The sequence below is a fragment of the Melospiza georgiana genome, chromosome 22, assembly GCF_028018845.1.
Source record: "Melospiza georgiana isolate bMelGeo1 chromosome 22, bMelGeo1.pri, whole genome shotgun sequence".
Classification (NCBI taxonomy): Eukaryota; Metazoa; Chordata; class Aves; order Passeriformes; family Passerellidae; genus Melospiza; species Melospiza georgiana.
The window spans coordinates 8,546,591-8,559,849 of record NC_080451.1 but is presented as its reverse complement, the minus strand read 5'-3'; the positions used below and the strand labels follow the sequence as shown (position 1 = coordinate 8,559,849).

At 43.3% G+C, this 13,259-nt stretch overlaps 1 protein-coding gene across 1 annotated transcript in view; it reads left to right on the top strand.

Moving 5' to 3' along the window:
• Nucleotides 1-13,259, top strand: part of PRDM16 (PR/SET domain 16) — a 289,994-nt gene that overhangs the window by 104,585 nt on the left and 172,150 nt on the right. Inside the window, exon 2 of the mRNA XM_058039157.1 lies at nucleotides 3,337-3,686. Coding sequence (XP_057895140.1) covers nucleotides 3,337-3,686 — 350 coding nt within the window. The remainder of the gene's footprint in view (nucleotides 1-3,336; nucleotides 3,687-13,259) is intronic.

Sequence of the window (13,259 nt, the reverse complement as noted above, 5' to 3'; positions counted from 1 at the left end):
CTAACAACAACAACAATAATTAAAGCAGAAATTACAACAATAACGATAATAAAAACAATAATAAACATATTAAACCCCAAACACAACAAACCCACCCCAAAACCCAACTCATTATTTCCCCCACCACCATTTCCTTTACCATCAGCCTCGCTTTTGCTTTCATTACAGCTGCTAAATAGATTATTCATGAGCTCTCTCAGCACCACTAAACCATCCCTCTCTTTGTTGCCAGCCCCTCATTGGTGTCACACAGATTTTCAGCGTCTGCCCATATCTGATTATCTGTGGAAACAACCTTTCAATGAGCCTTTTTATCCACTCCTTTCGCCGCGGAGCTTTCAGGGACTAATTTTAGTTTCATGACAATAACAATAAGGTCAAGTTGTATTTCTGTGCTGCTTTTCACCCAGGCAGGCATTCCAGAGGGGCAGATGTGGCACAGAGTGGTTGTCACTGTTTGTCACCGCAGAGCGGCCACGTCTGGCTCTCCGGGGCTGAGTTGGGATACAGCTCAGGAGAGTTGGGGGTTGTTCCTGGGGATGTTCTCTGCCCTTTTTTTGGTTTGTTTTTTTGGCTTTTTTTAATGTGTTTTTTAACTTAAACAATTGTGGAATATTTGGGGTAAAGCAGACGTGGCACAGAGTGATTGTCACTGTCACTGCAGAGCGGCCACGTCCGCCTCTCCAGGGCTGAGTTGGGATGGAGCTCAGGAGAACTGGGGGTTGTTCCTGGAAAATCAGATGTTCTCTGCCCTTTTTTGGGATTTTTGGTGGGTTTTTTGTTTTGTTTTGTTTTTTTAATGTGTTTTTTAACTTAACCAGTTGTGGAATATTTGGGGTAAAGCTCAGAGGAGCCCCACAGGGATGAAGGGGTTCAGTAGGGACAATCTAGGAAATTATGCAGAATAATCAAAACTGAGCCCTAGCTGTTTGTTTTCCCCGAAATCCCTGGAAAAAACACAACCTGTGGAGGAGATCAGCTCCTTCACCAGCCTGGAGAAAAGGAGGCTCAGGGGGGACCTTTTTTCTCTCCATGGTTCCAAGGCAGGACAGTGCAGCCAGGTGGGGTTGGGCTCTCAGGGAATAGGGACCAGACAAGGAGAAATGGCCTCAGGCTGGACATCAGCAGGAATTTCCTCATGGAAAAGGTGCCCAGGCCTTGGCAGGGGCTGCCCAGGGGAGGTTTGGTGTGCCCATCCCTGGTGGTGTCCAAGGAAAGCCTGGATGTGCCACGCTGGCTGGGGACAAGGTGGGATCAGTCACAGCTTGCACTTGATGATGCTGGAGGTCTTTTCCAACCTCAGTGATTCTGGGACTCTGTGAAATCCATCTCTCAGTCCACAAAAAAAAGGGCCAGGTTTGGGCACAGCACAGATTTCCTCTGGCTGTTAATCAGTGCTGGGTACAACTTGTTGAGCTCAGCGCTGAGTTGTGCTGAGGAACCCAACGTTCCCACATCTGAATCCCAATCTGGGATTCACCTCCTACAGATGCCACCTGGAACCTCTGGTAGCAGACCTATCATGACCTGAAATTGTTGTTTCATTGTCATTCCCTGGTCTTTTAACAACTGAAAAAATACACTTACCTGTCTTTTGATGATTCTTCTTGAAATATGAGGTCAGTCAGAGGAAGGATCAGCTTCACTGTTAATTAAAATTGAATCAGAACTGCCCTGCTTGTCCTATAGAATAAATCAAAATAACCACGTTCAGTAGTAAGGTATCTTTAGACTTTACATGTATCCTCTGGAAATTTTCACAGGTTGTGCTCCAATAAACCCAGTTTTGCTCTTCAACTCAGTTGGAATTCCTGTTCCTTAAGTGCAAAAGAGGCTAATCATAGAGCAGAAAATAATTTGACTTGCTAATACTGGGTGAGAAAACATTTACTGCAACCACAAATATTTTCAGGATGATGGAGTATCTCATGTTCATGAAAGCTTGGTTCTGGTGACATGTTTGAGTAGGGAGGGCTGCACTTTCTAGCAGAGGAAACCCATGTCAGCTGCAGCAGGCAGCTCCCTGTTCTCCTCCAAAAACTGGAGCAAAAAAAAATAATGTTGGCAGAGGAATCAAAATCCTCCTCTTTAGTGGAGTCTGCCACCAGTTTCTCAGGCATGAACTCCGGAAAATCTTTATTAGGCATTAAAAAAATAAAATAGAAATAGAGGGGGAGATGTGTCTTGCAGACAGAAGGTGCATTCTGAGGTTAGCAACGAGATGAAATATAAATACCTCAAGTGGAGCCGTGCTTTTCCAGCTATCCTTCTGGTGGTTCCTAGCTTGGAGCCAGTGCAAAATGTCATTTTGGTGGGTGACAAATCCACCCCTGGTGCCATCAGTGGCCAGGCATTGGCTGTGCCCAACGGGAGTGCCCACAAATTGGTGGTTGTTGGATTGTTGGGTTTGTTATCGTGGTGGGAGCTGCTGAGCACACCCTGCTGCCTCGTGGCTGCTGCAGACAGGGCAAACCTGCCCCTAAAATACTCCAGCTCCTTCTGTTGAGTGACAAATTGTGTTTTTCTTTCCCCCTTTCATGTTTTGCTCCCCCACCACCGCCTTTTTTTTTTGATTTTTGGATGAGAAAGCTCCGTTTTCATTATGGAGCTTTCGTTTCAGTACATGAATGGCCTTGCTTAGAAATTGATTCCCCTTGGAAAAATCCCCAAACTTTGCCTCCCTCTGTGTGCCCAGGGTTTTCATGTCAGAGCAAGAGGGAATTGGCTTCAAAGTGACAGAGAATAAGGCTGGATTAGAGATTAGCAAGGAATTCTTCTCTAGGAGGGTGGAGAAGCTCTGGCACAGGGTGCCCAGAGCAGCTGTGATCCCTGGAAATGTCCAAGGCCAATCTTTTGATGATTCCTCTTTTAAATTTCTATATCCCTTTTACAAAATACACTGAGCCAGTCAAAGCAATAAGTGCCTAAAGAAAACCTCAACCACCTCTTCTGTGTTTTTCCCCCTTCTTTCCAAAACTGAGGTTTTGGGATCTATGGGATCAGGGGTCCTCTGCTGTTTGCAGAGATTTTTTTCCCCCCAAAACTGAGATTTTGGAATCTATGGGATCAGGAGTCCTCTGCTGTTTGCAGAGATTTTTTTCCTAAAACTGAGGTTTTGGAAAGAAGGGGGAAAACACTGTGCAAGCAGCAGAGGACCCTTGATCCCATAGAACCCAGCAGGCTGCAATGATCCTCACCCCATGGTGATCAGCACCTGAGCTCCTCAAGGGAGGTTTTTATCCTTTAGCAGAATTTGAGCTCGGCTTAGCCAAGCCTTTGAACCAATGTTCACGTGAGTATCTCAGTGTGTTTTGTTCTGCTGTTTCCCCCTTTTAGGTGACAGCGAGATTGTAAATAATATGTACGAGACCGACCCCGATCTCCTTGCTGGAGAAAGCGCAGAGGAGGAAACTGAGGACAGTATAATGTCCCCCATCCCTGTGGGACCTCCGTCACCCTTCCCCACCAGTGAGGACTTCACTCCCAAGGAGGGCTCACCCTATGAAGCTCCCGTCTACATTCCTGATGACATTCCAATCCCACCAGATTTTGAACTCAGAGAATCTTCGATCCCAGGGGCAGGGCTAGGGATTTGGGCCAAAAAGAAGATTGAAGTTGGGGAAAGATTTGGACCCTATGTGGCAGTACAGAGGAGCACATTAAAGGAAACAAACTTTGGATGGGAGGTAAGCGTGTGGAACGTGGGCACCGCGTTCCTTTGTCTTCTCTGCCGAGTGTTCCTGGAGCTGAACTGGGGACAGAGGTGGTGACTTTGCTGATCCTGCATTTCCCTGAGTAACTCCCCCCCCCCACCATTACCTGAAGAATTTAAAAATCAGCAGAAATCCCTTTTAAAGTTCACTTCTTGGGCCGCAAGAACTGCTCGAGCACCGTTTTGGAAGTCTGGTTTTTGAAAGGTGTCGGGTCACTTCATCAAGCGCTTGTCATTTCCAAATTGTGTTCGGGAGTTGTCGCGTGGAGGGAATGGGATTAATCCCATGTTTGGTGGTTGGGGGTGTTACCTTTGACTCCCAGCCCGTGTCAGCAGTGCAGGCATTATTAACTGGGCAGGGAAAAATAGCATGTAGCCATTAACAGCCCCCATGTTCTCGAGTTCTCGTGCTGCAGCAAAGATGGAGAAATGTGAAAGTCATTTTTTCCCCAAGAGCTGAACAAAACCCAGCCTTCAGCAGGAAAAAATGTTCTGTCCCACAGCTCCCATCTTATCTTTCTCCCTGCTTTTCTGGGCTTGTCCCAGAAATCATCTTAGCTCTTATAGTCTTGATTAGAAAATATCTAGATCCATAATTATCCTGGAATATTCATTAAGAGTGAAGTGAATCCTGGGATTTCTGCTCTGGGATCACAGTCCTGTCCCAATAAATATAATTCCTTCTCTCTCCTCCATCCTAACATTCCATCCCCTGCTGCCATGTCCTGAGGCTGTGTCTGGGGCAGTGGGGGCAGAGAGGTTTCCTGGCAGAATTTTGCTGTAGGATTGGTGATGTTTATCCCAAAAAGTGGGAGGTGAATTTTCCCTCATTTTTCCCTGGGTGAAGCAGTCCTTTACCCCATTTTCTCCATCAGCCACTACTGGGGTGAACTGGTTCCCAAAATCCTGGAGGATTTACAGGGTGGGAAGCAGGGACTGTAAGGTTTTCCCAGAAGAAGGCACCAGTGCAGTGACAGAACCCTGTTTTCTTATAAACAGAGGTCAGAAAGGCTGAAGCACTAACAGTTTTAATTTTCTCTGATTGTATTTGCACTCTTGATTGTGAAGTCAAAAATCAGTGAGACCCAGTGAAGCCCAGAGAAGCAGGTCCAAACGTTTTTGTTTTGTTTACTTTTTCAATGTGTCTGAAGTGGAGGAAACAGCAAAAATACCTCCTGTTTTAACAACAAAACTCAATTGTGTTTTGTTGCTGTGCATAGGAAGTGTCTGAAGAGCTGAAATCAGAGTTTGGTCGAATGACTGAGTGGAGAGTTTCCTTCCATCCTAGTGTAGGAAAAGAGGGTAATTCAGCTGAGTTTTGATCCCCTCTCCCCTCTAATGACGTTCCTCAGAAATTCCTCTTGGTGTTGGTTTTTATTGTGAATATCATGGCAGAATATTTGATTGGTAGTACTGTACGAGCATCAAAAAGTGAGGATTTTGGGGGGAAAAATCCCTTTTATTTCACTGGCAAAAGTAAGGGTTTTGGGGGGAAAAATCCCTTTTGTTTTACTGACAATACATGACCTCGTTCAGGTGAGCTGTGGGTGTGAGGAGCTCGAGATTCCTGAGGAAGGTATTGATTGTCTCTGAAAATAAGGATAATTTTCCTCTAGGAATATGCCATATTAATTATTTGTAGGCTGCAATGTGAAAGATGAATCCTCTTTTTTTTGACCTAATTATTGATAGGTGGCATTTGTTGTTTCAATGCATATTTTTGTTTGTTATTTTGTTTAAAGGCTGATTTTTAGGAGCAAACTGCAATCCTCATTGGCTGGCAGGAGTTGAACAGTGCAAACCTTTTTTTCTTTGACCTTGGCAAGACATTGTCCTTGTGTTCATAATTCTGATAAAAGTTGCCATTTGCACTGATGATTTTCAGAAAGGTTCCTCACATCCCCACAGCTCTGGCTGCTCTGATAGGAATTTATCAATTCCCGTTGACTTTGTGATGCTGTTCGGTTTTGTCGTGTAATTGAGCAAACTTTCCCTCTCTGGGCACTTCTCCTGTTCCAGCAGCATTCCTTTGTCCCCTGTTGTGGCAGGGACATTTCACACCTCACAGGAAGGGCTTTGTCCCCCCTCAGGTGTCCCCAAACCCACCCCCAACACTCTCTGCTTGTCCTCGTAGACACCTCTTGAATTTTCCCATTCCACAGAGTGTTTGAGGACATTTCAGGGCTCTGTTTCCAGAAATTCCTTCAGGATTTCATTTGGGAGCAATGTCCATGCATCCCTGCATGTGCTGGACAGGAATTCATGGAATAAGCTCTGTCTGCTCAGTTCTACCTGATGGCAAATTGGGAATTTGGGATGTTCTGGGCAGCTCTACCTGATGGCAAACTGGGAAAAGCCCTGAGATGTTCTAAGCAGCTCTACCTAAATTGGGAAATGGGAATTTAGGATGTTCTAGGCAGCTCTGCCTGATGGCAAATTGGGAATTTGGGATATCTTAGACAGCTCTACCTGATGGCAAACTGGGAAAAGCCCTGAGATGTTCTAAGCAGCTGTACCTGATGGCAAATTGGGAATTGTGAACTTGGGATGTGTTTGCATCCCCTGCTCCTAAAATTGAGCAGGCAGGAAATGCACAATTACTGGAAAAAGGGGAAAGGGGAGGAGATTTTTGTCACTCAGGAACTTGTTGGCTTTTGCTTCCGTGTGCTGTTTCTTTCAGTGGTGATAAACTCAACAAATCTGAGATTTGTCGGATCACGAGGAATGTTCCTTCTGCAGTTTAACATTGGGTTTTTGGTCAGTATTTCTCTGGAATTTGTAGTTTTGGAATGCATTGACTCGTGGGTTGAATGCTGGTGTAAGATTTCCACACAACTCCTTGTTAGAATATATTCCATTTGAATTGCCTCTCATGTTAGAAATTTATTTCAAGAATGATACCTGTTCTTCACACCCAACCTCTTCTCTCTTCATATTTCTCAATTAATTCCTGTAGTTTACAGTCTTGATAAACTTTTATGCTCACCTCACTCCCCAAACTCTGAAAACCTGGTCTTTGTATTTATTTGTTTATTTTTAGGAGTCTTCAGCTCCTTAATTTGAACAGTGCTTCTGCCTTTGGCACAAGAAGTCCTTGCCCATCATCACAGGAAATTTAGTGTCAGGCTTTGACTAAACTGGGAGTTCACTGGAAGTGGAATTGGCTATAAACTGGTCATTCCTCTGCACCATCTCAGTTTTGCTAGAAAAAGTTGATTTTGTTGTCATACAGGATGTGCTTCATAATTAATGTCTGTTCCTTCTGATTTCTGCATTAAAAGAAGAAAAATCAAATGGCATTTTGGGGGGTGGAAAATGTGTTGTTTAGGGCTTTGATGTGAGAGTGGATCCTTTTCTTCTGCTCAAGGATTACTAGTGCAGAAGGAGCTTTCTCTTTTCAAACTCCAGTGAGGAAAGATTTGTGAAAATGAAAATGAAATGAAAATGAAAATGAAAACGAAAAGGGGCAGTGAATTGTACCTCAAAGTCCTCAGGAAATTCAGTTTGTGTTTGCTTCCATCTGAGCTCTTTGCAGGTGTAACTTGGTGTTACTTGCTGACATTTCCAGTGTCACTCATAAATAGTCCAAAACATCCATGGCAATGCAGAATGCTGTGTTTTATCTGCCACACCTTAAAAAAACCTCATAATTTTCTTTATTATTGGTGTTTTTCCTCTCAGGCAGAGAGGAGGGCTGGGCACTGATGGTTTGAACACGTGTCCTGCCTTATCTGCAGCACAGCCTCATATCTGCTTTGCTTTGTGGGATATGTTTTAAAAAATATTCTTTGAATTAAACCACACCTATCATTCAAGGGCTTCTTTGGACACGGGATGGCAGAGAGTGATTCACTCCCATCTCATAAAAATAAATAAGATGTGTCAACCCTGGCCCCCAGCCCCTCCCAGGGATGATTCAGGGCAGGACCTGTTGGGTGCTTTCCCTCATTCCCTGACACTGCTGATGGTGTCATTTCACCTTTTTTCCTTTTTTCTTTTTTTTTTTTGTGTGTGTGTGTGGCTTAAAAGACATCACCTAAAAGCCCTGTGATTATTGAGTGTGACCTGATTGCATTTTTCCAGCTCCCATTGCCCTCCTGCCCGCTGACACCGAGCACAGCACTGCCAGCACCCTGAATAAATCAGGGCATTTTTGTGCTTTATGGCCTCTGGGAGCTGAGGAAAAATGAAAATAAAATAATTACATAACGATTTCCATCGCTTTGGGTAAATAATGGTATTTATCACGGCGCTGTTAATTTTCCTAATTGAGAGGAGAATGGGGATCTCATCCTTGGGGGGAGATTTAGCACCTGGATTGTTGGAGCCATGATTTTAGCTCAGTTTGCTTCACAGGATTAACACCAATAATAAATGCAGTTTGTTTTAATTTATATTTAAATGCAGTTTGTTTGAATTTATATTTTAATTTCTATTTTGAGAGAGGTTATTTCCTGAAGCACAAAGGCTTCTCTCTGCTGAAGTGGCAGAGCCAGGCTGCTCCTTTACATGGAAAAATTAAATGTTTTCATTTCCTACTTCAGGGGGGGAATTTTTCCCCAAGTATTTGTCTTCCATTTGTCCCATGGAAGACAAATAACTGGGGAAAAAATAGGAGCCAGCAGCTGAGCATGCAGCAGAGCTCGGGTTCCACATCTGGGCTAGGGAACACTGCTGGGTTTTAAACACACTTTTAAGTGTCACTAATTCACAGCAATCCAACCTCCCAATTCCTGCAAAATTTAAATTTTTAGCAGGATTTTTTTTATTATTTTCTCTGCTTTCTAGGAATATTTCCAAGTGCCAAGGGAAATTTACTTTATATAACTGGACTTAAATGCTGGGAGGAGAATTCTACTGCATTTCCTTGAATGCAATAAATAGTAAAAAACTATTTAAGTATTTAAAATAGATTCAAAAATAAAATATGTTTTTAAATTATCTTTAAAATATTAAAAATAGGCCTTTAATCACTTCATGAACTGTGATGGTTTTGTCATGTTTCCCAGCCCAGATCACCCAGGGATTCCTTAATTTCCCTTTAGAAGCTGATCCAGCTGAAGCACTGAGTTCTTGTCCATCCTGCCTGAGCCAGAGATGCTGAAAGGAGAGGGAGTCCTTAAAATGAGCAAAGAAACCCCCAAAGCTCCTCATGTCTCCTGGGCTCTCACCTGGGAGGATGTGATGACATTTCCTGCTCCTTTTCCTGCCCTGATTCATTCATTTTCCCCTCCTCTGCCTTCCCTTGGCCTGGGGGATGATGTTATTGCAGCAGCTTCTCTCCCTTGGGGCAAAGGAGTTCCTGGATTGCTCTTTTCCAACCCTCATCCTGCTCTGGCAGGAAAAAAAATTGCTGAGGAATTCTGTGCAATTCAACATCTCCCGTGAAATGCTGATGCTCTCCCAGAGCTGCTCCTTAAGAAAGGGATGGAATTAAGCATGTGCAAAGCTGAGCAACCTTCTCTAGCCTAAAAATCTCATTAAAAATTTAAAAATTTTAAAAAAATTAAAATTATTTACAATATTTACAATAACTAAAATTATTTACAATAATTACAATATTTACAATATTACAATATTTAGAGGTCAAGGACTTATTTTTCTTCCTTGAGATTAATTTTTTTTTTTCACTTAAGCTCTGAGTTTTGGTCCAAAGCAAAAGTTTCTCCTCATTTTTATATCCACATGTATGTAAAATTCTAACTGGGATGCTCTTAGCAAGGCAGTCCCAGGGTGTTCTGTTCTCATCATGAAGCCAGAGATTCTTTCATTTTCAGACTGATTCCAGCCTGGGAAATTGAAATCAGTCTCAAAATGAAAGAATCTCTGGGTCCATGAAGAGAACAGAATGCCAGAGCACCCTCAGACTGCCCTCAATAGTGGCTAAGGGTTAGAATTTTTATACATGTGAATATAAAACTGCAGAGAAACTTTTTCTTTGGACCAAAACTCAGAGCTGAAGTGAAAAGGAATTAATCTAAAGGAAGAAAAATAAATCCTTGACCTCTAAATATTTAAAAGATTATTTTTATTCTATTGACTTTAATTATTTTAAATATTTAAATTTTTAAATTATATTTTTGTGCTAGAGGAGTTTGCTCAGCTTTGTACATGCTCTGTTCCATCCCCTTCCTAAGGAGCAGCTCTGTTAGAGCATCAATATTTTTATTTTCCCTGCAGGATCTTACTTTCTTATATTCTTATTTTCCCTGCTTTGTTCTGGTGTCAGGGGACACCACGAGGAAGGGGAAGGGTCAGATCCAGGTGCTGGCAATTGTTGGGCTGTTTCCTATGATTGGAATTAAAACCATGCCAGGAGGAGCAAGGACTGGCTTGGGATTGAGAGGAAGAAACTGATGGAATCACAGGACAAACCCCATTTTCTACAGCTTCACCTTTTGGATAATAGAATTTCTGGAATATGATATATATATTGGATATATACATTGGATATACATATTGGATATATATATTGGATATATATATTGGATATATATATATTTATATATATATATATAGGATATATATATATAGTAATTTTGGATGGAAGTGAAGAATGCACCTCGTGGCATCCAAGTGAAACAACTGAAATTTGTCCCATTTTTTGACATTTCCCCAAATGCTTCAGTGCCAGGGTTAAGAGAAATGCTCCAATTCTTTTTTAGGCCCAAGAATGCCAAGATAAGTTGCTCTATCTTAGGCATTGGCTAAAACATGGGTATATAAGGAATTAAGGGAAAGAAAGAAGAGACAGGGGAAGGGAATGACTAAGAATACCTCCTGATATTTCTCCTTTATTTCCATAAGGGGTAATAACTCATGAGCAATCCGGCAGAGGGCACTTTCTTTAAATAGAACATTCTGATTCACAAGCAGAAAAAGGAAATAAATATTTTCCTTTCGTCTTTGAGAGCCATCCCTGAATACCAGCTCCTGGAGCAATATTTTATCAGCCACACGTTCAAAACGGAGAGAGAAAAAGACAAAATCCCATGAACGGCTCAGTGGTGACCACAGTGGTTTGAAAAATGGCTTTTTAGCATTGTCAAAGCCCTGCAGAAGTCAGGGCACTGGAAGTTTAACCTGCAGAGAAACCCAACCTGGGTTTTGTCCTCTCCTGGCTGCTGGAGCCTGGAACACAGTGGGGTTTTGTAAAGGAGATGGTCAATAAGGGAAATCATAAATTTACATGGGTTTCTGAAAGAGGCAGCACCCTGGGGATTGTCTCAGAGGCACTTTGGGAAGGTGGGAGCAATGCTAAATAACTCATTTTGGAGTTTGCAGGATGCTGGTAGCAGGAGCTCAGGAGGTTTTTTGGGAATCAGCCTCATGCTCCTCATTGCTCAGAGATGCTCATGTGGGATTGGGGCGCTGAGGGCCCACACAGGGTCATCAAACCCTTCAGTAAACCCCATCTGAGCTCCTGGTCAATCCTAAAGTCCTAAAGTTCTAAATTCCACCTCTTTACCTCAATCTGTGCAATGCGAGAAGCACCAACAGCGAATTTTCCAAGTAAAACGTTGTATTAATTACTTAGCCCAGCACAAAAAGTTATTAAAGAAAACAGAGTTTTCCACTGAGGAGTGTTCTCACCCAGTGTCCTGCTCCTGCTCTCTCCTTGCTGGGGTTTATTTTGGCTGCTCTTGGCCTCGAGGTGCTGGGGAAATGAATCCTTGCATGTCCTGGAAGTGATGTCCAGACCCTAAAGGGTTCAGCCCTGACCTTCCAGAGCCACTTTGATGTATGATGTGTGTGGGGGTCCCAGTTGTGGGTTTCTCTGGGTCTGGATTGCAGGCACTGAGACAGCAGTTCATGTTCACACTCAGGTGTTTATTGTTTCTTATCACTAAAACAGTCTCACTGCTGTGAGTTGGGCAGCTTTTCATTAGAAGGCACAAAATGGCCAACAATCTCTTGGTACAAGGGCTTTTCAGACTAAACTCTCCAATTAAGAGCTGACACCTGGATTATTTCCCCTTTTAACCCAATAACTGATCCCAAAGAGCTGCAATGCAGACTTTTCTGCCCAATTACAAAATGCCACCCAAACCCATGGAGAAGGAGGAAGAAGAGGAAACCCAGGACAACACCCTGTGCCCTCCATCTTGCTGCCATCCACAACACACTAAAAATCCCAAAACCTCAATTTCTCCTCAGGTGACACAACTACACTGCTCTCTGTAATCTATTTCACACTTTTGTGGATTGTAGTCTATTCTGGAGTTCAGGAATCTTTCTCCATGAATGAGGGTGAAAGTCAGGGCACCCCTGGGGACCAGGGCACCCCAGAGCAGACAGAGAAATATTCCCAATGCTCTGGGCTTCCACAGGTGTATTTTATAACCTGTCTGCTCCAGCTTTAGCCCCTCCATGGCAGGATAGCACTGAAACCTTTCCCTCAGCACACTAAGGAGCTTTTTCCCCCCTCTGGCTCTTCTCCTTCCCTTCGGGACAGCGCCCTGCTTTAACTGCACATCTCATTGTGCCATCCCTGCTCCGTCCTGCTCAAAAATACCTCCAGCTCACCCTTGTCCCCCCACCTCCCTTTTCCCATTTAGATCTCCCTGAAGCCCATTCTCCCTTATCAGCACAGTAATTTCGTGAGCAGAGCTTGGATTTCTGCCGTTTAGGCCCCGGCCATTGTCTGTCGCAGCTGCAGTCAAGATAAACCCTCACCCAGAACAAAGTTGGAATGACCTTTTACAAGCAGAATCTGCCTTGTTTCCCTCCAGACTAATTTATCAGCCTTCATTTCAGCCCAGTCTCTCTCAGCAGAGGCCTGAAAGAACATTACAGAGAGCATGAATGAACAGGGGGATTAAGATGCTTGGCTAGTCCCTCTTTTTCATCAGACACCTTCTGGATTTGCTGGGATGTAAGCTGTAAATGACCGTAAGTGCTGAACTGCCTTCAACTTGGAGCAAGGGGAAGGGAAAAGGAGGAGGGGGGAGCCACCACAGCCCAAATGTTTGGAAAAGAAGAGTGATGTGAGGAGCTGGATAAACCTCCTGTCTCAAGGCAGATGGCAGCAGGACTGAGCAGTGCCCTCAATCCTTTCCGAGGGCTCTGTCTGTCCTCAGACAGGCTCAGCTCCTTCAGAACTGGCAAATTTAAATCTAATTTACTAATTCAAAGCAAAATTTTAAAACTGGGCTAAATTTTGGTGCAGCACAGCAGCAAAACTTTTATTTTGGGTGTGATTTTAACGACAGCAAAACTTTTATTTTGAGTGTGGTTTTAACGCTGCAAAGGGGGGAAATTTTGAGCTGAACTTGACAAATGTCAAAGATCCCAACAGCAAAGCCATGATTCTCCTGTAGCTGACAACAGCCAAACTTTCATGGAGAAAGTTTCCCAGACTTCAAAGTAGACTGGAATCCACTAAGTGTGAAATAGATTATAGAGAGTAGCGTAGTCTAAAGGAATTGCTGTGAGGAGGGGAATAAATATTTGTCTTTTGAAGGAAGGGAGAGTTGACAGCTGTAGTTGGGGTGAATTTCCTGGCAGCTTTAGTGGGATTGGATAATTCCACCCCTAAACACCATAA